The sequence below is a fragment of the Girardinichthys multiradiatus genome, chromosome 2 (genome assembly GCF_021462225.1).
Source record: "Girardinichthys multiradiatus isolate DD_20200921_A chromosome 2, DD_fGirMul_XY1, whole genome shotgun sequence".
NCBI classification, from domain to species: domain Eukaryota; kingdom Metazoa; phylum Chordata; class Actinopteri; order Cyprinodontiformes; family Goodeidae; genus Girardinichthys; species Girardinichthys multiradiatus.
Genome location: NC_061795.1, coordinates 23053755 through 23078806, shown reverse-complemented (window position 1 = coordinate 23078806; position 25052 = coordinate 23053755). Strand labels below are relative to the sequence as shown.

The 25052-nt window shown below is 38.2% G+C and overlaps 1 protein-coding gene across 1 annotated transcript in view; it reads left to right on the top strand.

Annotated features, from left to right (window-relative positions):
• tjp1b (tight junction protein 1b) overlaps positions 1 to 25052 on the top strand; it is a 58386-nt gene that overhangs the window by 9450 nt on the left and 23884 nt on the right. Inside the window, exons 2-6 of the mRNA XM_047388746.1 lie at positions 19606 to 19662; positions 21213 to 21337; positions 21449 to 21551; positions 21712 to 22027; positions 22345 to 22451. Of these exons, the coding sequence (XP_047244702.1) occupies positions 19606 to 19662; positions 21213 to 21337; positions 21449 to 21551; positions 21712 to 22027; positions 22345 to 22451 (708 nt within the window). The remainder of the gene's footprint in view (positions 1 to 19605; positions 19663 to 21212; positions 21338 to 21448; positions 21552 to 21711; positions 22028 to 22344; positions 22452 to 25052) is intronic.

Genomic DNA, 25052 nt, shown 5'->3' with positions numbered 1-25052 from the left:
CAGCTATTGCAATAGGGTGCATTCCCTATTCATATTACTAACACAAAGCCCTCTAAAACGGATTAAATAGAAAGTAAAAAGGCATTCCATAATTTATATTCCAAGTACATTTATTTAATTATATTATTAATATATAATTTCAAACAATTATTAAAACTGATAAAGTGCATTCCTCACAAGTATCGGAACTAATAAAATGTCTTGATATTCCACCACTGTAGCATAGCTGCGAAAGCTTGTTGAATCCATGTCGCTGTATGTGGGCCAGCTAGCTGCTGGGAGTGCAACACTGCCTTGTAGCTATAGTTTAAAGTCTGTACCCAACCACTGTGCATTCAGACTCATCATGCTTACAGCGAAATTTACGACAATGACCGACGTCATTTTGCCCATGTCGGTATTTTCTGTGTTTTTAAAGAAATTAACTCGTTTTTTTCTGTGTTAGCTGTGTATAGGTAGGCTGTGCTCATGTCCCTTGTAGTACGTGCAGCTGGGTTAAAGTGCAGCCCTCTCTGACCTGAAGGAGGGCAGGGTGTGAAGTGCCTCAATAGCATTTAAAGAGACGGCACCATAACGAGTTGCTCTCAGACGCACCTTAAGAACAGGGGTAAAAGAGGAGCTTGTGGAGCTACAATAACAAGGAGTTCAGACCAAAGCATTGCACTTCCACTTTATATTAACCACAACTGAATGATTTAAATGTGAAAAGAAATATCCCCTTTTAAAGAAGTTACCTGGTCCCACTGTGGGAGTTATTTTTCTGACCTTTTTACATTTATATTTCTATAGTTTTTTGCGCAACATACCAGAGTAGTTGGTAAAATACTATTAACAAATATTAAAATTATGACAGAGATGTTTCCCAGTTTGAGGGAGTATTCTCATATTTTTTTTGTTTTCCAAGTTAGAAAGTTGTTTTTTCAACTTGAACGTCATGCAGGTGTCATGTATGAGTGAGCGCTTGATTTAAAAAAAACAAAAACAAAAAAAAAACACCCACACCGCCATGCTGACAAACATATATTGGGGCTATTGGTTATGATATAGGACAAATAAGTATGACGTCATTATTTCTTGATATCGGCCCGATAGTTATTGTGCACCCTTAGTTTTGAATTCAAGAAATGATCATCATTCATGTTTTAAAATGTTCTGTGGATAATATGAAACTGTGCCGTTTTTACTCCAAGCTGTAGAGTGAGAGTGAGAATCTGGTTTAATAATTATGGTTTATTGTCCATGATATTGGCCAGTAAGGGTGTTATCTGTGCATCTCAATTTGCGAATGTTTTGGGAATTAAAACTATAGGAAAAATGCAATAAATAGATAAGATAGTATGTGCGTTGAGGCTATTTGTGTCATGATGCGCCTCTTTTTTTTTGGCATGTGTGCATCCTTTAATCAGCGGTAGGGTTCTATGTCCCATCTGTGTGGCAGGGCTGGAGCAGAAAAGACTGGGAATCACTGCATTAAAGCAGAATACCAATGATGACCCATTGATGCTGACTATAAAACATTTCAAGCTATAGTGTTATACAGAATTTGTACTTCTGTCATTAATAAACTCAAAGTATATTTTAAGCCTCACCTGTGACAATTTTAGGGGTTGGGCTTTAAAGTACTGTTAGCCGTTCTTATTTTCTACCTAATTTGCATTTTAGAAAAAAGAAAAGTGAGCTGTTTTAGGGTTGGTTGCTTTGGGCACCTTTAACGGATTACCAAGCTAAGATTTCCTTGCAAACCAGTACCATGTTCCTTCAGCACAGGATGTTTCTACATACGGTATCTGTGTGTAGAAATGTCCATTCTGGCTACAGTTCCTGCTACTATAGATGTTTGCATGCATAAATCAAGTCCATCATAAATCCTTGTGTGCATGGGGTGTGAAATTATCAGGATGCAGGCTTTCATCAGTCACATTTCAACATGAACCACCTTTTTATAATGGAATAGAAACATCTTTTATCATTTCTGTTTTTCTTTGGCTCTGTTGTCCTCATTTCAATCACTGTGATGAAGAGGAGGCGGGAAGCAGGTTGGTGCTTTAGCTTATCTCCACATTCCTGCTCCCTCGTGCGGGCCACTGATAACGTCCACTGCGCTGATTGAGTTCAGAAGCTGATTTCCTCCTTCATGTTCAGTTCTCATTGAGGCTCTGGTTAGGATCACTGACTACAACTGAGAAGTCCAGAAATAGACTTAGGTCACTCTGATTGCCCTGTCTTTTGGAGTGACTATTAGACCTTAAGTTTAATGTCAGAAAAAGACAATGTTCATCCAGTTTTGTGGGATTTATCTGTCATAGTTTGCTGTAAAATGCACTTTCAGCCCGGGTCCAAATAGTCGGCACACTGGGCTGTATTAAGGACATAAAGTTGTAAACTGCAGGAGTTTGCAGGAGTTGAAAATAAGCTCACTAAGGTCTTTAGGAATAATGCCTATTCTTTTTCCCTGCTCCATGACTACTTCATCTGCTCCACAAATGCCCCAAAACTATTTAAAAAAGAATCACAGATTCAATAATAAAGGATAACTAGTTTTATGTGACATGTTATGACTTCAAATAAATGTATATAATATATAAATATTGAAGTTGTTAATGCAGTCACTCATTTCAGTAAACTGCCACGTTGGAACAGCTTTAATGTGCCTTTTTCCAAGTGGTTATTTATTTTGAAATACAACATTAGATATTTTTTTTTATATCTAAAGTTGTAGCAATGCTTCCAGCACACAACATGAAAACGATATGGATTCCTCAAGAACGAGTCGAGGCCAGATTTTGGCTACATTTTAGGAAAAATTTAGAATCTCTATCATTGTGTTTTCATGAAAAAGTTTGTAATCAGTGTAAAATATTCCAACACAGGATGGGCTAGTCCATGTAGTATTGGTATTTAATGTTTGTCTGAAAGGGACCCCACTGCCTAACGCACTGTAATACAAACAAAGTAGAATATAGGTTTCACAACTCTAATATTTTATTTTAAAGAATCTGTTCAGCATATAATTATCCAGTTAAGATTGTCTGTCTGATTCCTTTGGATTTCAAACGGGAGATGACAAATGATAGGATAGTTGATTTATTTTTTTCTAAATACCATTTAGTTGTTGCACCAATAGGAAGCTCTGAAGGAGTTGCTACCTTTTAAGAGTTGTTTAATGCTGGTGAGTTGGTTAGCCAGTTGCACTATTCTCACAGTGCTAACATATCATTTGTACCTTGTTTGTCACTATTTCACAGTTTCTTTTATTTTTACCAAGTACCTGTAGTGCTATCAAATGAATAATTTCAGTTTTTCAGTTTTAGGGGCACAGACATGGACTTTAAATAATCATGACGATCATGAGGGCTGGGTGTACGTGTTTCTCACCAGCGCCTGTTTCTACCATCTACTTATTAAAACCTAACCTTCCTATAAACAAAGGGAGAACTCAACCATGGTATTGAGACAAAAATTTTACATAGAATTTTATAACATGATGTAAAAATACTACAATATTTGTTTATCCCATTTCAGAGCCAACTGTAGCAGAAGCTGCTTTGTTTAAAAAAAAAACTACTTTAACTTGAGACATTGAAAACAGTGCAAGAACCTTTGATGGTTCAGTAGAACCACAGGTAGGTGGGTAGGTAGGTTAATTTATTCTTATGGAAATATTATATGATTATCCCAAAAAGGTTGTTTGACATTTTCTAAGAACTGTGACAAAAAATAAAATAAATGCAAGTGGCAGAGATGCTGAATCAATTCATTTCTTTAAATTTTCACTTGCAGCTTCAGGTTGAATTAGGTAACAGAAGGTAGTGATGATAATAAACTATGAACAGAATATCGCTCCATTCTCATGCTTTGCTCAGTAGGTCCAAAAGTATGTCTGTGTGTCTTTTCCTTTGATCGCTGTCCAGAATTGATAAGTACAGTTTCACGACCAGGGACTCATTGATTGGGTGTTAGTCAGTACTCTACAGTGTTTATAATTCTCATACCTTTTATAAGGTTTACATTTCCTCTGGTTTGAATGCCTGTTCCTGCTTAACTGTGACTTTTATCGTAGGTTTTTTATACTGTTCCCATTTTATGTGTGTTTGCTTAAATTTCCATATATGCGCGTGCTTTTATTTTAATGCGTGCCATTCTACACTGAAACCATTTCATAACTACATAACACTCGAACCTCGTTCACTCAGGGTACAGTCCGTCCTTAGGAGTATAAATACGGGATATGCAAATTATGCCATTTCAGCGGTTTTTACGAACAGTCTCTTAAATGTCAGTATTTTATAAGAACCGATCAGTCCATGACGGGCAGTGCTCGAGGTTTAAGTGCATGAGGTTTAGCAAAGAGCTTCTACGTATTTCAGAATAAGCCATCCTGAGTTTTATGTGGGTAACCTTCAGTACATGTCATCCAGAACGATGAAGGGCACATTAATTGCTGCCTATTTGAACTATATGCATGGTAGTATGGTAGAATGGCCTGCTATAGCCTCACCCCCCACTGTTTTAGCTGTACCTTGAGTTAAAGATGCATTGCTAGAGTGCAGGCTCATCTTTTATTATAACTCTCTTATCTTGTGTTCGTGGGAAGGAACACGAGTTCAAGACTGATTCTGTGTATGCTGTTGGCATGGTGGCAAATGCTTGAAATTGCCTTGGGATGAATCCTTGTGTTTGTTCAATCATGCAGGATGCACAAAGAAAGCATGCAAGTCTTGGTATTATAAACCCGCTCATGTTCTAATGCGAAGGAAAACGGATAACCATGAACTGTTGTGCCACAATGTCCTCTAAATGCTTGAATGGAAGTAAATCTCAAACAGCTTAAGCCTTGTGAGTTGTCCTTGTGATGCCAAACCGTGCAGAGCTGGACCTTGAAACTCCATCTTTCTGCACCGCAGCCATCCAGTGAAAAGTTCCAAAATGCTCCATTTAATCCTGAATGTTTTCTCTTACTGATGCAATTTAAACTGTTGTGTGTAAAGGTCTATGGAAGAACCCGCAGTGTGTATTTTTTTTATATCCAGACATACAAACACTAGAAAAAAACAGAGCTTTACCGTATGTGCTGCATGTTAGGACACATTTTAAGCAAACTGCATTTTATTTGGTTACCTAGGTAATAATTAGGTGCAGCTTCTTTAGCTGCAGTTGTGATTCATTAGGTATCAACACTGCCTCAAACTAACAGGTTAGTTGTTTCGATGCAACATACCCTAGAAGACGCTGCCATGCAGAGATGCACTGCAGGTCCCCCACTTTGTTGTAGGGCTACACTGTGATTTCCTTTTGCTTCTCGTTTACTGTGGCATTCAATTTAAGCCATGTAAATTGTGAGAAGTAGTATCATATTGTTTAGATTTAGTGTTTATGATAATGATTGGGAAGATAGAAAAGTCAGATCTTTGTGCTACATATTTTGCACGAATAGGTTTAAGATTTGGGCCAGATTGCTACAAAATGTGTAAAAATGATTATTTATTCTCCCTGAGCTGTTCTTTACAAATTTAGCACTTTGTAACTTTCAAGACATCTTCTCAAAATTCGTTAAACTGCTCTGATAATTTTGCCTGAAATAATACTGACAAACAAACTAATATGATTAAATTCTCCATGTTTTCGACTAGCTCAGAACACAGCGTCTGCTTCCTGTTTTTACATTTGGTTTTCCCGCCCTGGACACATCCGACCAAAAAACCGACTGAACTTTCTTACGTTGTTAGTAGTGAGAGGGTTTGGTTTGCTTGTACTCGTCTCTGTGTGAAAAGAAACCAAACCAAACGAAAACGTTACAAGTTAACAAACTCGACTAATTCGGACCAAAGTAAACGAAGGTGTAAAAGAACGCCCTTAAGGAACATTAATGAACGAACAGCATTATGTAGACTAGAGAACACAGCAGACAAGTCAGGAATAAATATGTTGAGAAGTCTAAAGCAGCAATAGGTTATAAAACAATATCTCAAGCTCTGAACATCTCACAGAGCTCTGTTCAATCCATCATCATCAGCAGGGACAAGGAAGCCTGTCAGAGTAATGGGAAGATGGATGGAGGTAAATACAGGGCAAGACTGGAGGAAAACTTGTTCCATGCTGCAAAATACCTGAGACTGCTGAACCTACCAGCAGGACAACAATAGTAAACACACAGCAAGAGCTACAATGGAGAGCTTTAGATGAAAGCATATTCTGGTGTTAGACTGACCCAGTTAAAGTCAATATCCAGTTGACAAATTGTGGACTTAAGAGGTGCTGTTCACTGAATCTCTCCATCCAGTCTGGTTGAGCATGACCCATGTTGCAAAGAAGAGTTGGTAAAACCTTTAATATCTGGCTGTAAAAAGCTGGTTCAGAGATACCCCAAAAGACCTGCAGCTGTAATTACAGCCATAGCTGGTCGTACAAATGCGGATCACAGCCTTTTGGATTTTTACCTGTATAAAAATGTAACACTGAAATGTTTCCATCCTTTTTACAATCATGTAGTACTTTGTGTTGATCTGTCACATAAAATCCCAACTAAATACATTGAAGTTAGCATTTGTTACATGACAAATGTTGAAGGAGTGTGAACACCTTTTCAAGGCAGTGTAATCACCTACTTTTTTAGCCATTTTATACCAGGGTTTTCTGGACTTATCAGACCACATTACCCTTTCCCATTGATCTACAATTTAGTTGTGTTTTCCCCTTGGAAACTGAAGCAGTTTTCCAAATAACTTTAGTGGTACCTGGTACTTAGCCAGGCTTTTCTACTTACATGTTTAGAAAGGCCCCAAGTTTAACTTTTTAAAGATTTATGCTCTCTTATATTTTTCTTTTATTTGGAGATCGCAGTCATCAAGAAATTTTAATCCTGCTTCCTCATCAGAGATCACGACTCAGCTTTCAGATTTAGCTGTGCCTTAAAAGCCTCCAGTTTCAGCAACCCCACTAGTTGATTTGGTTTCTTGATAAGAAGTGATTTGAAGTGACTGAAGCAAAATTACCTTCTAGTACACAACTCCATGATGTGTCATCTGGCTTTATTGTTAGACAAATGAGAAATCTTGGGGCATCAATTGCTGCAGTGCATTTTGCATTACCAAATCTTGATGACTTGCAGTATTTCTCTGAAACAGTTGGTGTTCACATATACTTAAAATGTTTCGGATGCATTGCTACCTTTAGGTGATTTATGACTTTGCTGGATTTAGTAGAAAACATGTTTTCATTTTATTTCTTTCAGAATAAAATGATCAGTGTTTTAACCAGCTTTCAAAGATGTTTAAATCTATCTGTGAGTACAGCTGTTTGTACTCAAAAATGTTGTAGAAAACTCCTCCTGATGCTTCTGATTCATCTGCTGAATCGTGGGTGGGAATCTTTGTTCTGATATAGAACCACTTATCTGCTTTGTTAGCCTTATTTAATGTAGCAGACATTTAAGCAAAGGTCAGATTTAATGATGGTTATATTTGGCTCCAGTTTAAAAGTCTCAAAATAGTTTTTTCTCATGAGTATCTTAAAGTTACTGACGTGAAAAGTGTGCCGCTGCCAAGATTGCCTTCATTCATGCATGTGTTGCAGCACAAATGAGGAGGAGGATAATGATAACTACACACTTGGAGCCACATGGTGGATTGGTACAACCTGGCAGTGTGAGGGTTAAGTCCGATACAGCAGTTTACACTGCGGATGGATTTTCGCTAGTACAGAGGAGTCCCAGGCTACAGCGGAACTGCAGATCCCTCACAGATTGTTGCCAAGCTGGAGGGGATTTTGATCCCTTGACCGTGGAAGAAGAGAGTTTGAGGGAGTGAAGCTTTAGTGAGAGTGATGCTGGGTAAGGATGCAGACCTGTGCGGGACAGAGGAACTGTCAGGGAGTAGCTGTTGGGCGTGTTTCATAACCTCTCACCTGTGGTCGTATTTCCAGTTGGGTTTTTTTTTTTAGAGCTAAGAAAAGGAAAAGGATGGTGGGGGTCAGTCCCTCCCAGCCCTGATTGGTGCGGTCATGCACTGCTTCCGATGTGCGTCTGCTGGAATCTCCTGCTGGATTTACTAAGGGGTAGCTAGATGCTGAGGACACTTCTGTCTGTTGTTTGTAATGACCCGAACGTAAGTACCCCTGCTCTTCTGCATGCTGTGTTTTATCGGTTTTAGTGCATGAAGTCAAAGATGACGGCCAGCCTACGTCATTGTAGTTTTTAGAGATGCCTTCATGGTTGCAGTGACTGATAGTTCACTTTCATGCAAACCTTTTTAAAATGTCTTGACCTTGGTATATGCATCGCTGCATCCTCCTCGGGATCTCTCCTTGTGTGTAGAACCGCAGTACAGTGTCTGTCCATGGTGTTGCATGTGCAGAGTGTCACTTTTCTCTCAGGGGAGCCCCCCCCCGCCCCCCCCATGACTGGTGGTAAGGCATGAGCTCTTATTAGCATTTGGCTATGTTCTCAGAAGCTAGAGCGTTTTAGCAGTTGTCAGCAGTTTGCAGCACATCGATTTCACTTTACGAAGTGATCAATCATTTTATTTTATTTTATTGCCTCGTTGCCAGCAGCCGTGCTGGAGTGTGATCCTGCTGTCATCCGTCTCTGGTCACAGTGAAAGTTGAACGGTGTTGTGGGGAACAGAAAAAACTAGTTTTGACTAAGCAGTTTGTTTGTTGCAAGTGAGAATTAAAATATGGATTTTCATATGAAGGTAGAAAAATATTTTTCTAAGTTGGCTTGTCAGGTGAGAGAGCTATGTATACGTAGTGGCAGGCGTGTCATTTTTGGGTCCAGTTTCTGTAACTCTCAATCAACCTCACTGAACAGCCACTATTTTAATATATGATCATCAAAAAGCCATGTTTTTGGCTGCATTGACACTGTAGATAATTTCTAAACAGGATTTACCACCTTTTGTCTGTAAGTCTTGCCGAGAAAGTCAACAAATGGGACCTGAAGATAAAGTGAATGTATTGTTTTTGCCATGTTGCATCATTTGTTTCAGTTGGTCCATACTATTCTATATAACAAGATCTTATTAAATGTTCTGCAGTGTTCGTGCTGCAAGTTTGCCTTAAATCACTCTGTTGCTGCATCACAATGGCAGAATTAATGAGAGCTATTTTTAGCCGCTCCGTTCCCAGAGCGCTCTGAATTGAATAAGACTCAGCCTTACCTCTAAACCATACTACAGCAGAAAATGTAATCTTTGTCAGAGCATTCAGCAGCCCACCAAATTGCCTCCCTCCCTGCGTTGGATGAATTGTTATTTTGTTTTTCTCCCAAAGTGACTTGGCGAACCTGTGCTCTGTAATTTTAATGAGACTTTTACAGTGAATTCAAATGCATTTAAGCCTTTGTTTTCACTATATGTGCTGGTCTGGTGTTGTGATGACAAACAAGCGATCTTCAGCTTTTATCGTATTTGCTTCAGATGTTGATCTACACTGTTATATGGTTGATTTTACAATGATCCTTTTCAGGAGAATGTAATTATGTATGGCTGGCAATTAAACAGCGTCTGGTTTCTAGCTGCTGTTCATGTTTCTGTTTGGCTGTCATGAAAACACACCACAAGCTCCAACAAGTATCAAAACTAGCAATTTAATGGGAGTTTTTCTTGTGTCTACACTTGAACTGAATTGATAAACTGTAAACATTGAAGATACATTGATCAGAAATTTGTGGCCAATTTCTAATCTCCAGTTTTTGTGAAGGTTTGATTTGTCGATGCCAATTCTAGTCATTTCTGATTTCTCTTTAGGATCTGTAATTAACAGCGTTCGCATTTTGTTTATTGCCTTCATGACATTTGAGGTCACACACATCCAAATATATATTCACAAGTGAGAGCAATTGCTGTAAAATAGGGTTGCACTGTTATTAAATAGTGTCCCTCTGACCACCATCAGACAGCCACTGGGCCATCTGATGTTGGTCAGTGGGCCCAGTGGTGCTGATTGTATGGCAGCCTCACTTCTGTCAGTCTGCCCCAGGGCAGCTGTGGCTACAATGTTGTCTACCACCTGATTGTTGTAAAGTGCTTTTGAGTCGTTGGGCTTGATAAAGCACCATACAAGTGCAGGCCATTTACCATTTTAAAAAAAGAAAAAAAAAACAAAAGCATCTTTTATTAGTAATTAGCACAACTAAAGTGGCTGGCATTGCTAAAACCGTTTCTGTGAATATTCCCTACAGAATGTGGATCCGTACTTTAACCCTGGGATTTCTGATAGGCTGCCAACATTTCCAAATCCAACATGTATCATGACAAACGGGTTAGAATCGCAAAACAAGAAAACTGAGCAGTTGCTCTTATATATGGTAAACATTCTTGTTATTTCCTACAATTGTCACTCTTGCTTAGTGTCTTGCAGCCTGAATGATATGCAGATCTCTTGACATATGCTCCTTACATATCCTTTATTTCAAACACCTCACTGATTCTGAAAATGGCTAACTTACCGAGTTACCGTAACTCCCAGTAACTCTGCACCATAGAGTGTTGTTGTCAGTGTGGCTTCTTAGGACTGGTGGAAGGTACGTTCAATCGTCCAATTCCTGTCATCAGACAATTTCTTTGTACATCTCTATTAAAGATCAAATGTTGATTGTTGTTTTTCTGCAGCAGAATGCTGAACACATTTGTTGTGTAGAGAACATGCAGCTGGTTGTGGGTGCAAAAATACTCTAAATGTATCGCCATTGCAATGTCTGTGTGCATAAAAGAAATGTGATTATGAATATGAATGTTTTATTTAATATTAATACTTAAATAATATTTTGGTATGGGGTGCACGGTGGCGCAGTTGGTAGCACTGTTGCCTTGCAGCAAGAAGGTCCTGGGTTCGATTCCCAGCCTGGGGTCTTTCTGCATGGAGTTTGCATGTTCTCCCCGTGCATGCGTGGGTTCTCACCGGGTACTCCGGCTTCCTCCCACAGTCCAAAGACATGCTTGTTAGGTTAATTGGTCACTCTAAATTGCCCTTAGGTGTATGAACGAGTGTGTGTATGGTTGTTTGTGTGTTGCCCTGCGATGGACTGGCGATCTGTCCAGGGTGTACCCTGCCTCTCGCCCATAGACTGCTGGAGATAGGCACCAGCTCCCCCGCGACCCACTATGGAATAAGCGGTAGAAAATGACTGACTGACTGACTAATATTTTGGTCTGTTAAGGGTTGTCCTGTGAATACCAGCCCAGTAAGGCGATGGTATTAGGACAAAATTGAAAGGGATGAGCCAAGTTCTGACATTATTGAAAAGCAAAACTCTGTACACAAACGGAATGAATTCACACAATATCTTAAAATACAAGAATTTATTAACAAAAATAAGTAAACTCAAAGTCAAACATATTTCAATCAACAAACTCTTTGCTATGCTAAAACAATCCAACTAAACTACCAAGCAGAATTAAAGAATAGGGAAGACTAATGGGCTATGTACAATATAAACAAGTTGATTAAAGATGGTTGAAACCCATGACCAAAAGAGTGATGCAACATTACCATGCAATGTTTATGTTTGAGAACCAAGGATTATCTTGAAGAAACTGGAAATGAAGTTAAGTTAGTCTTGGAACCAACTTAGACAATAATCAGCAACATTTAGACAACCCTTCACAATGCAAGATCAGATAAAATATTATTTTAATAAAATAATATTTTAAAGAATGATTCGCTGAATAAAACCAACCTTCTGGATGACCAATTCTCAACGGCGTTTAATTAGCTGCCTTTATTTATTAAAATAACATTTAAAGAAATAATATTTAAGGAAATATTTTGAAAAAGGACCAAATCTTTCTGGAGAAACGGGGCTTAATGGTGTTTACTTAGTTATCAAGTTTAGTAAAATAATGTTTAGGGAAATATTATTTCCTAGATTGAAAACTAACAACCTTTTTGGGTAAATGGTCTTAGCAGGCAAGCATGTGTTCTTAGCTGTTAGCGGTTGAAGCTAACAAAAGAAGCTTATATCATCAGAATCAAACACATTCGTTTAAAATACCACTAATGAAAGAGTTAAAATGCATTAGCACGGACAGTGCGTTCTGGCCGATCTTCTGTGTTTAAAATCACCCTTTAAATAAAGTTTGTCTTAACTTTAAAAAAAAACACAAACCCAGAACACATAAACTGAGTACATGTGCTGAGCAGATAATCTGCTAGCACTAAGATGGCTGAGTGTTCAACACAAACAAAACCAAATGTCATAAAACAAAAAATGTTTAGATTATTTCATTTTAAACTACTTCTCTCTGCCCAACACTACCTCTTACGTGAACCGTGCTGAGGAAAAGTTGTCCGGGGCGACGAAGTTGAAGGAAGCATCCACAGTGAACAAAGGGTTAACTGCAGCTAAGCTCGGTAGCTGTTGGGGGTGGGGCAGCTAGCTCTGTCGGCCGGCTGAACTGTACATTACTGCTGTAACAACGGCGATGTGGGCCCGTTGTCCTTCCTTCAGATCGGGAAAACTGCTCCACTCGGCATTGTAGAGACAGGGTCTCTGCTGGGAACGCTCTGGAACACAGTTTGCTTCTGTAGACCTCAGAGAGAAAAGTCAAACCGCGCTTGTACCTTAATTACCCCGTTCATGAATGAATACTGGATACACAAACAACAATTCATTCCTACTTAACTTAGTGCATATGATCATGTGATTGTATGACACTCTTGGATCCAGTTTGAAGAGTTATGTCTGTTTGCCTGCAAAGAGACATTAGCGCGCTGTGTCTCTCCTTCCAGTTCCGCTGGGGACCTGTGTGGAAGAGGTCATCTTGTTGCAAAAGCGGGGTTTTTATTAAGTGACGTCACGGGAAGTCCGCTGTTACCCCCGTTTCTGGCTGTGCTGGAAGTAGTTTAATGCGATTTATTTTGAAAGTTCCAGAAAAGTTCTTACTGGCCTTTCAATTTGTACCCATGGCTGGGTCCCAACAGAAATATAATAAGATAATAATATAAGAACCTTGACAACAATGCATATTAGATAGTTGTATGAAGGCTATGCATTCAAGCTCTGTATGACAGTAATATATTTGGTGATGCTATTGGTAAGAGCACTAGAGACGTTTGCAGCTGCTCCTCTTGCTGCAGGAATAAAATATTTTTGGCTGCACGATGGAGGTTTTTTCTCTTTCTGGTTTTCGATCAAGGTAAGAATGGCCTTCAAAGATGTTGGGTAGTGGATGGTTTGTTGCAATGGAGGGGGCTGCATGGTCGACTGCTTAGGGGGGCAGTCTGGCTGGCTGAATGAGAATGGTTGCACTGGATGAGCTTTTAACAGATGACAAAGCGATGGGTCTGCTGCAAGATATGCTGATGCTGGGGTAAAATGTTTGATTTCTGACCCAGAGCAATAATAAAAGTTGTGGAGACTACCATTGTTCAGTACAACTGTTGGTTACCGTGGAGACTGAAAGGGTAAATGGACATTATGGCTGACCAAGGAGGCACGCTGACTTTTTGGACAACTCCCAGCATCTGTAACATCAAGAGATGTTACAGATGCTGCTTCCCTAGAGGGTATCTCCCAGACGGGAGAAACCCTATTCAACTTGATTGTGTATTTGTTACTAGTTTACTTGTTTGCTAGTTTGTAATAAATATGTAAATGAAATCACATTATTGCATATTGCTTGTTCTCCTAATATTCTATCATCATATTTTTAATTTGCTTCATTTAAAGCTTATAAATAAAGCAGCGAACTCGTTCTTTCTGCTATAAACTTTTTGTTTTTTGTTTTTTCAAATGTTGAATATCTTTGTAGGTCTGATCCCTATCACAAATTAGGCTAATGATATGCCATCAGTGAGAACAAGTAATTAAACAAAAATAATTAAAGCTTATGAAAGGAGTGACATCCTGAAGTGTTTTAAGCTGAGGAAAAACACCCCCATGTCTTACTGAAGATAGATTTAGTTTCAGTTTTCTTTCTTTTTTATCACTTGTTTTGACCCGACACGGTCCCTTTTGACCACTGCTTTCCTCTCCTCTCCATCCTCGGGGCTGTTGTCCATCTGTGTTGTAATGCTGGCATCTGAGAGTCTGGTCGTTGTAATCCCCCGAAGCATGACCCAACCAACATGGTGTGTCTCCAATGGAGAGTGGCTGCCAGTTCTGGCTCTGGCATGTGGCATGAAGCATTTTCTTGGCTCGGCCTGTTTGTGCTCCCAAAGGGAGTTTTTCCAAAATTCACTGGGTCTCTTGGGTAATGGGCAGTCTCTTTCTGAATTCAGACCTCATTGCTAGCATGAAAAGGATGTATGTTTTTTGACAAATACTGATTAAATGTTAATTTTAAAATAAAATAAAAAAGTACTGTTTACCAGTAAATCTGGCTGGGTTATTTCAAGACCCCCCACTATTGAAAGGACCTTTTAGATGTGACCTGGAAATGTCGGGCCACTTGAGCAATGCTGCACTGGTCCCCTGTGTTACCAGAGCAGCTAGCTGAGCAACTACATCCCTCTGCTGAAAGGTGGGGGCAGGAACACACCAAATGTGTTCCTTTCTCTCTGGTATGCTGATTTAACATTACGGTATATTGTTATTTTGTCTCTTAATGTCTTCCTCACTTGCTCAATTCACAATTTTCTGCCTGTTTTTGCTGATTTGAATATAATTGATGAGGCAGGGTAAGCCTCCTTTTATCATAAAAAATCCTGCAGCCCTGCATGGGTTTAAAATATTACAGTTTTTTTTTTTGGCTTTGTTGAGCTGCCTGTAAAGATTTTTTTGAGCTCAGTAACCAGAAACGGTATGAATCAGCTGCAGGGGAGGTCACCTGTAAATACAGACTGAATGTGTGAGCTGAAGGGTTGTCACGATTAGGGCTGGTTACCTTTCACATTTGAACAATACGGTACCGATGCCCGGTACCTAGGAATCAGTATCGGTACTCAACGGTACCAAGTTTCGATACTTTGGTGTGTGTTTATGTGGTAATAAATGTTAATTAGTTTAATAATAAAATCTCAAAATATTTCAATTTAATATTAATTTCTCAATATATAAACTTTAACGAATATATCAAAACAACATCAAGCTATTTGTATTGTAACATCTCAGTTGTTTCACAGATTTCTTCAACATGAAAAAACCTTTAACTGACTGCGCAGTGTTTTTTCTTAATAATGTACAAACTAAAACCCAGCTCCACGTATTTCTATTTCTGTCCTATCCCCTCTGGAAAATTTGTCTGATGGGGTTTATGGAGGGCAAGCAGGTTTAAAACAAATAGGTAAAAGAGGATGGAGTAAAAATAAAGTAAGGTATGCTGTTTTACAAGTTGAAGGATGACAAACTACAAATGAAAGTGAAACACACTTCTTTGTTGTCAACATTTACTGTTTATCTTTGTTCCTTGTGCAGCTTTTTGTCAAGAACACTAACATGTCAACCTCCACATTGTCCTTGCACTTCGCGTCAACTATTTCAGCGAGCGTAATCTGCATCGCATTTTGAGAAGTGAAGCCATACTTACGAGCACTTCCTATCAGCCGTGCTTGCTTTGTTGACTGTAGCAGTGGCTACTGATGTCATTACGCTCCTGTGCGTGCAATGCTCTGTTCGTGTCCGGCCTGGAAAATCGTACTCTCTTCCACTACCTCAATGTCACGATTCGTTTAGGTACCGAAACATGGTACTATTTTACGTGAATAGGTACTCGGTAGTATCAATGGAATTCGGTTGGTACCTGTAAAAGTACCAAATTCGGTAGCCATCCCTAGTCACGATACTAAATTTTCAAATTCGATACAATCCTTTTCAACACAGTGGCAACATATTTTGAAGGCACAATGTTCTTTCTAGTTAAAATCAAAAATTAATTACAGTTTGACAGTATTTTAACTTCCTTAATTAGGGGAAAGCCAATAAGTGGGGAATAAATCAGCGCTCATTAAAAAAATTATATATTACAAAGGTGTCACTTCCCTGTTTTGCGAAACAATAGGCAAGATACCACTTAGTATCGGTGTTAATATCCTTTATGGAAGCGTTTACCTTTGATTCTGTTGTTCAGTCATTTTATTTTATTATAATTGCTTACCTATAGTGTGCCACTGTGTGCTCCCATTTGCCTGCCTATTTACTGTTGATACAAACATATTTAGTGATCAACTACAAGGTTGCTACGGGTTTTTACTTCTTTCTGCTCTAATTGTCAGCTTTAGTCTGGCTCCACCATAACCTGTGTTATTATTGGCCACATTAGCCCCTAATTCATTTACAACTAAACAGAGGAGTAAATGAGGGGTCACACACACTAGTGTGTTTCGTTGCCTCACTATTTAGCAGCACCTCTGAACGCTGTTGAGTTTGCCTTGTCTGCTACAGAGGGTCACATGTTTTTTTTTTTTCTGGCTGTACTCTCCATACAGCCAGAAAAGCAGAGTTAAAAACCTCCAGCAGCAGCTCATTGTTTTGGTCAGGTGAGGCTGCAGGAAGATGAGGGGCTGAGGGTCTCTGTTATTGCAGCACTGCTGCTGGAAGAAGTGCAACGATTTGAGCAAATGAGAATGGCTCAGTTTATATTGATCTTTGAGTAATTCATTTTTTAAGTGTCGATTATATTAAAATATTGATTCTTTTGACAACGCTAGTGAGCTCATCAGCTTTTGTACAATGCTGATCTAAAGATTCGGGGATCTTTTTTGTCCAGGTTTTCTAAATTGATAAAAAAGGAGTTGTCTTGTTCCAACTGTTGTCTTCCCACTTTGTATTTATAACACCATCAGCTGCTTTCTGGGTCTGTGGCTGCTGCTGCCAAACTAAGAACGTCTGGGGTCACTTTTGGCAATTTACTCAGCTGCCTTTGTTCCCAGATGCCAGCTGATGTTTGGCATTTGGCCGACAGGTCGTAACAGACACAAAGATGATGTGTTGGAGGAAACCCTTTTGGTCAAACAGAAAACAGGTCAGAATCACTCTGTTCGCTACAACGAGAGCATGTTACTTAAATTGTAACTTGAGAAGTTATTTTTCTTACCTCTAGATGCAACCATTTATATATCTCCAGTTGGCCGTATAATTATTATAGGCTTTACCTTTAAAACTGAAAAACATCAGCAGAAACATTAACAAGAGGTTTAGTTTGAGATGCACTAATCAATCAGCCATAGAATGATGGAGACCATTTTTCTTTTTCTGTCCTGTAAGGTTGATCATTTTTGTTTAATTGTTCCTAAAATGTTTCAAAATTAAACACTTCCTTTAATTTCTATCTCTAAATTCATCCACGACCCACATGTATTTGTTTGTATAAAATCAAAAAGGAGTTTAGTGCATATGCTTTGATGCATAAAGGGAATAACCTTTTCATTTCTTCATCTTATTTTTGGATTCAAAATAGAGCTGCACAATGTATTGAATTGCAGTCATCATAGCAAAATCAGTAGGTGCAGCATCACAATGCCACAAGATTGCTTAGGATGCAACATTTGGTGGGCTGTTATATTTCATGTGTACTCAGCCTGCCATTAAAAATATTTAGCCAATTGGATTAACTTTTTCTGTCTTTTTACGTTCTTCATAAATCATCACAAATTCCTCACTCTTCTTGTGCTTCGTCACACATTATTGTACATAGTCAAATCTTGGTTTTCTGTGGTAGATAATCATCTAAATCTAACGCATCAAGGGTACAGGATTTGTCAAACTAGAGCCTATGGTGTGAGTAGAAAAGTGCCTCAAAGGGAAACATCTAATAATACTTTATGACAATGTAGTGGATGTGAAATTACATCAAAGTGTTTACTGAATGAGTCAGTCTGTCTCTTCAGCTTTAGTGACTCTTTCAGTGGACTTTTACTTTAATGGTTTGTTTTGGTTGTTAATTGTTGCTTTTGTGATACAGTATAAACAATGAACCCCATACTCTGGATCTGTTATGGAGGACACGGTGTCTAATCTGCCAACAGTATGCTGATGTGTGGTATGTTTGAAAAGCCAAACTGAGTCATTTAATGGGTGTTGCCTGCAGTGTGTGTCGGATCTGAGAAAGTTTGCATTCTAATAAAATTGTATGTTAGATGTCTTTACTAGATATTAATGTATGTTTTTTTTTATTACATATGTTTTATCATTGTTTAATTTAACAAAAATCAATCTGTTTAGTCAAAGCTACTAGTAATCTCCATCCCAAGCAAGTTGGAGTCCATCGTTCTGTACGGAGCAATTAGTTAGCATGAGTTTAAAACAATTGAAGACATTCAGCCTCAGGTCAGACCATTATATGCTCACGGACGTTAATGTTAAACTTTTTTTTTAACAGTTCAATTAAAAAAAAGTTAGCTTGGCTTAAAAAATTTGCATCTGAGTTGGGGTGCACCGATTGCAGTTTCTGGTTGATCACCGATTTATGTTTGGCTAATACAGATTTTTTTGTTTTTTTTGTTTTTTAACTGACACCGGTCAGGTGTTATGAGGTCACAATACACCTTCAATGATCCATCTTACTTAACTGAAAGACATTGAACAACACCAGTGAAACAATACAAACTTGTTTTAACTGCACATGAACAGTTTAGAGCATTGCTGTCGGAATTACTAAATTAACTAAACTAAAAAAAAAAAAAAATCAGTTTGTTTAGTCTTTCATTTCTCACATTTTAAAAACTAAGAAAACCTGCACAACAGGTTAGACTACAGACTGGTTTTGAGTCTCTTACCTAAAGTAAAGTGCACAGCAGTTTTTTGTTTTTACAAAATCAAAAGATTTAAGGTCAGTTGAGGACAAACTAAAAAAACAATATAAACCACCAATAAAGGGTCCTGAGTTTTTTGTTTCCTTATGCAAAAGGAAAATGCCCAAATGTGGCAGCTTTGTGGCTATATATTTAAATGTAAAAACAATCTAGAACACAAGCTGCAACATCTTACAGGACAAAAGCTCCTAAAAGTCAAACATTCTACAAAAAATAAAGGGCAGCTTGTGTAACATTTCAAAGGGTAATAACAAGAATTAACAGCAAAAAGGGACAGTGGCTGATTTTCAGACCGTTGCAGAGGTAGATAAAATCGGTTTCAGATGTATCGGCAGATCGACTAAAATTTAGGAAATCGGAGTAGAGATGTATGTGCATAATGCTAACTGGAGTAACGTAAAGATGATTAAATTCCATGTGATCCAAAGCAGTTCAAGAGCATTATTAGGTGATATAACGGTACATCATTTATTCCTGATAAGGATGGTTTAGGCTGTTGAATCATGAGGTCTTAATTTAAGGTTTTAAATTAACTTTGGGTATTATTTCTTTTTTTTTGTGATATGTTTTAAAGTGTTGCTATTCATTTGAAGTTTTTATTTATTTATTGTATTAAACTTTTGAGACTGGGTAAAAAAATTTATATATTTTCAATGTATTTTAAAGCAAAAAGGTTTACTTTTTGTGAGATTATGGAGGCAGTTGATTTCACAGAATAACAAAACTTTAAATTCGTTTTGATGACAGGAAAGCATTAAATTCCTAGATTTTAATCTTGACCATAAGTGTCGCAAGACATCTTCTTTTCCTTTTCTTCTGTGATCATATTAACATTCATACCAAAACCCTTGCCAGCTCGTTGGATGTGAACTGCATCTAAACCTTTTGTGTTGATCGCTCTGTCCTCCTGTCTTTCAGAGTGCAGCGATGGAGGAGACAGTCATTTGGGAACAGCACACAGTTACACTACACAGGGTAGGTATTTGTTATCCTCCCTCTGCTCTCAGCATCCATCTTTGTCTGAGCCTCTATAGCACCATCTCACCACCCACCCTTAACTGCTGTAGTTTCTTTCAGTCCAACTTTTCTCTTCCTTCCTTTTCTCTGGATCAAAATTTGTAAGGATATTTACAAATGCATCTCAATAAATTAGAATATTATTGAAAACTTATTTCAGTAACTTATATAGAATAATTACACACAGAGTGGTGTTTTTAAGCCCTTATTTCTGTTATGTATCACAGTTTTCTGCTTACAGCTAATGAAAACAGGATAATTAAGATTAACCCTATATATTTATATATATATATATTTATATATATATATATATATATTTATATATATATATATATATATTTATTTATATATATATTTATATATATATATATATATATTTATATATATATATATATATATATTTATTTATATATATATTTATATATACATATATGTATTTATATATATATATATATATACATATATTTTTTTTTTTTTTTTAATACAGACGTGGAATTTATTACACACACACAGTGGTATATTGTTTTTATTTCTGGTCATTTAGAGTCTGGCTTACAGCTTTCAAAACCCAAACTTCAATTTATCAGAAAATCTGAATATTACATAAGACCAATGGGAAAAATTAAATACAGCAGTATTAGCTTACTAAAAATATAGCCATGCACTGTACAGTAGTTCCACTCACTACTTGGTTGGGGCTCCTTTTTCATGAGTTAATGCATCAATGGAGGGTGGCATAAAGTTAAACAGCCTGTGGCTCTGCTGAGGTGTTCAGGAAGCTTCAACTAGTCTCCATTGTTGACTCTGCTGTCTTTCATCTTCCTCTTGAAGACTCTGTTGATGCTCTAGGAGGTGGTTTAGGTCAGGCCTGTTTATTGGTTAATCAATCACACTGAAAACATCATTATTTAAGCAGGTATTGGTACTTTTGGCAGTGGCCAGGTGCCAAGTCCTGTCAGGAAATAAAATTAGCAATCCTCCTAAAGATTTTCAACAGAGGGAAGAATGAAGTGCTCTTGAATTTCCTGGTAGACCGCTGGGCTCACTGTGGAATAACACCAATGATTTAACAGCAGCAACGTCACTGTTTTAAAAATCCTTTTGTTTTGTTTTGTTCTTTTGATATCCTATTTTTGCCTGAAACCAATTTTCGGTAAGCCATGATCATCCAAATTAACAATTCAAATGATTTAAATATAACACTTTGAGTATAGTTAATCTCTGTAATATACATGTTTCATGGTTTTGAAATGAATTATTTGAATAAATGTTTAATATTATTCTAGTTATTCATATTCTCCTGTATGAACAGCAAAGTGTGGACAAAGCTGCCTCTTGTTTAACAACACTGCAAATGATAAAATTCTCAGAGACAATATTGTGTTATTTTACTATTGATTAGTATACTTGTAAAAGAACAGTCAACGTAATAGGTGACATATTTCAATCCATTAAAATCACATAACATTTATAAAATCTTAGGACAGTATGTATTTTTTCCACTGAAGGCACCAGGGTTTGGCTTTGGGATAGCCATATCAGGAGGTCGAGATAACCCTCATTTTCAGAGTGGCGAGACCTCCATTGTCATCTCAGATGTGCTGAAAGGAGGCCCGGCAGAAGGCCTGCTGCAGTAAGATTTTGTTCTTGGAACCTGAATCTCTAATTTTAGCTTTTAGTTGTAAATTTGAAATGCTCCAGAAAGTCTCCAGTGTGTCTGTTCCTTTTTTTTTCTTGGCTGTAGGGAAAATGACAGAGTGGTTATGGTCAATGCTGTCTCCATGGACAATGTGGAGCATGCGTACGCTGTCCAGCAGCTTCGCAAAAGTGGGAAAATCGCCAAAATCGTGAGTGTCAGTGTAAACAAGTTGGGGACTGTGAGAGACAGGGTTGTCAGATGTGTCTTTGATTTTTAACAAATAGCAACACTTTAGGGGGAGTTAATGATTGATTTATCTGAAGTGACTGGTTGTCAGGCTGATCTTGAATCTCATTTCCTTTGGTCAGACAATCAGACGAAAAAGGAAGGTGCACGTTCCCATGGGCCGGCTGGGGGAGAGAGAAACCATGTCGGAACATGACGAAGAGGAGGACAGCTACGATGAAGAAATATACGAGACGCGGAGTGGCCGCAGTGGTGCTTACAGTGGCGTAGGCGGGGCCATGGGCAGGCGCAGCGGTCGGGGCAGCGGGCGAAGGGACAGGGACCGCGAGCGCAGCGGCTCGCGAGAGAGAAGTCTGTCCCCGCGCTCGGACCGCCGCTCGCACAATCTTCCCCCTCGGCCCGCCAAGGTCACGCTCGTCAAATCCCGTAAAAATGAAGGTGAGGCTCACAAAGTCGGGGATAGAAATGAATAACGGGACCTTCCCATTTTATTCTCACAACATTACCCTGTTTGGTAACTGAATAAATCTTCCAAATCTGCTCTGGTTGACTGCCAGAGTAAATAAAACTTGCCAGCCTTTGCAAAATCCGAGCAAACTCAAGTAAATAAGTAAAAGAGCAATTAATCTTCTTTAATCAGTCTGGTAATCCCAGCGGGAGCGGCAGCTGGCAGCATACAGCGGTCAGGGTGGTGCTGCTGTCACGTGAACTCTCTGTGCTAACATCCTCTTTGTTGCTGTCGTTCACTTTGTAAGCAGAATATGGCCTGCGACTGGCCAGCCATATATTTGTCAAGGACATCTCCCCCGAGAGCCTGGCAGCCAGAGATGGCAATATCCAGGAGGGGGACGTTGTCCTGAAGGTAAGGAGGCTCATCACAATCTTACAGATGGCTCCAACTTTTTATTATAAAAACAGATAATCTTCTTCTCTTATTTGAGATGTAGACCTCCCTAATGTTGCATAACAGCAGATCAGATTTTCTTCTTTTAGGTCTGTTCTCCTTCTAGAGACCCTATACATTTTACTTTCATGAGTACTTTTGATCATTTATTGTCTATGGATTTCATATCTGGACTCCTAAATGTAGCCTCAGCATACAGATATTGCTGCTTCAATGAGACGTTAAAGATAGAGCTGTGGTTGGGTGTAATCATAGCTGCTTTGTTTCATACCGGCGTTCTGATCCTCTGAGCTGATTCCAGCGAAGCTACATTTGACACCGTTGTGAATTTAAGGGTTTTAATGTACTGTACAAATTATCTGGTCGCTACAAGGTTTAAAATTGTTGTGACTATGAATCTGAATATATTATTTAATATTAATACTTTAATATTTTATCAAATAATATTTGGGTCTGTTAAGGGTTGTCCTGTGAATACCAGCCCAGTAAGGCGATGGTATTAGGACAAAATAGAAAAGGGTGAGCCAAGCTCTGACATTATTGAACAGCATTAACTCTGCACACACATGGAATGAATTCACACAGTTTCTTAAAATACAAGAATTTCTTAACAAAAATAAGTCAACTCAAAGTCTAACATATTTCAATCAACAAACTTTACTATGCTAAAACAATCCAACTAAACTACCAAGCAGAATTAAAGAATAAAGAAGACTAATGTTCTATGTACAATATAAACAAGTTGATCAAAGATGATTGAAAACCATGACCAAAAGAGTGATGCAACATTACCATGCAATGTTATTTATGTTTGAGAACCAAGGATTATCTTTAATCTGGAAATGAAGTTAAGTTAGTCTTGGAACCAACTTAGGCAATAATCAGCAAACGTTTAGACAAGCATTCACAATGCAAGATCAGATAAAATATTATTTTAATAAAATAATGTTTTAAAGAATGATTTGCTGAATAAAACCAATCTTCTGGATGACCATTTCTCAACGGTGTCTCATTAGCTGCCTTTATTTATTAAAATAATATTCAAAGAAATATTATTAAGGAAATGGTAAAATATTCAAGGAAATATTTTGGAAAAGAGCCAAATCTTTCTGGAGAAATGGGGCTTAATTATGTTACTTAGTTATCAAGTCTAGCAAGATAATGTTTAAGGAAATATTTACTGGATTGAAAACTAGCAACCTTTCTAGGTAAATGTTCTTTAACGGGCAAGCACATGTTCTTAGCTGTTAGCAGTTAAAGCTTTAATAACAAAAGAAGCTGATAGCTTAGCACCAGAATCAAATACACACCTATAAAATACCATTAATAAAAGGGTTAAAATGCATAAGCGTGGATGGTGCGTTATGATCAATCTTCTGTGTTTAAAATCACCCTTTAAATAAAGTTTTTCTTAACTTTCAAAACACACAAACACAGAACACAAAACTGAGCACGTGTGCTGCAGATAGCCTGCTAGCACCAAGATAGTTGAGTTTCACAGATAAAACCAAACCTCATAAAATGAAAAACGTTTAGATCATTTCATCCTAAATCACTTCTATCACTCTGCCCAAACCTAACCTCATGAACCTTGCTGAGGAGAAGTGTCCGGGCGACGACAAAGTTTAGAGAAACGTCCACAGTCAGCAAACGGTTAGCTACAGCTAACCTCCTTAGCTGCGGAGAGTGGCGGCTGGTCTGTCGGCCAGCCAAAACTGCACGTTACCACGTTGATGCGTTCCTCCTTCAGATCGGGAAACTGCTCCACTCGGCGTCGTAGAGACAAGGTCCCTGCAGGGAATTCTCTGGAACACAGTTTGCTTTCTGTAGATCTCAGAGAGAAACTCAAGAAATGCTTGTGCCTTAATCACCCCGTTAATGAATGAATCTACCAGATACACAGACAGTAATTCATTCGTACTTAACTCAGTGCATATGATCGATGATCGTATGACACCCTTGGATCCAGTTGAAGAGTTATGTCTTTTTGCCAGCAAAGAGACATTGGCGCGTTGTCTCCTGCCAGCTCCGCAGTGGGGCCCGGATGGAAGAGATCGGACCATTGGAAAGGTGGGGGTTTTATACGGCCAGTGGCATCATGGGAAGTCCGCTGTTACCCCCCTTTTCCAAATGTGCTGGAAGTAGGTTAAATGCAATTTATTTTGAAAGTTCCAGAAAAGTCTATACTGCATCTTGATGTTTTAATCCATGGCTGTGGGTCCCAACAAAATGATGAATAAATAAATTTAACTGTATTGATGTACTTGGTTAAAATCATTGATTAAATAGACAACTAACTGCGAAAATCATTCATTTAAATGTATTAATCCTATGTAAAAAAAAAAAAAAAAAACATTTTTATTTATTTTAGAATTTTGTATTATAATTTTAAAGTTTAATGACAACGAATTTACAAAAACTGTTGATATCCTGGTGAGAAATCACTTTTCAGTTCCTTCCTTCTTCTTCTCAGAATAAACAGTGTATAAACCTGTGCAACTACCGCCCCCTAGAGGGCTGTACTGGAAATGTTACATCTCTGAGTGTGACAATTGATCT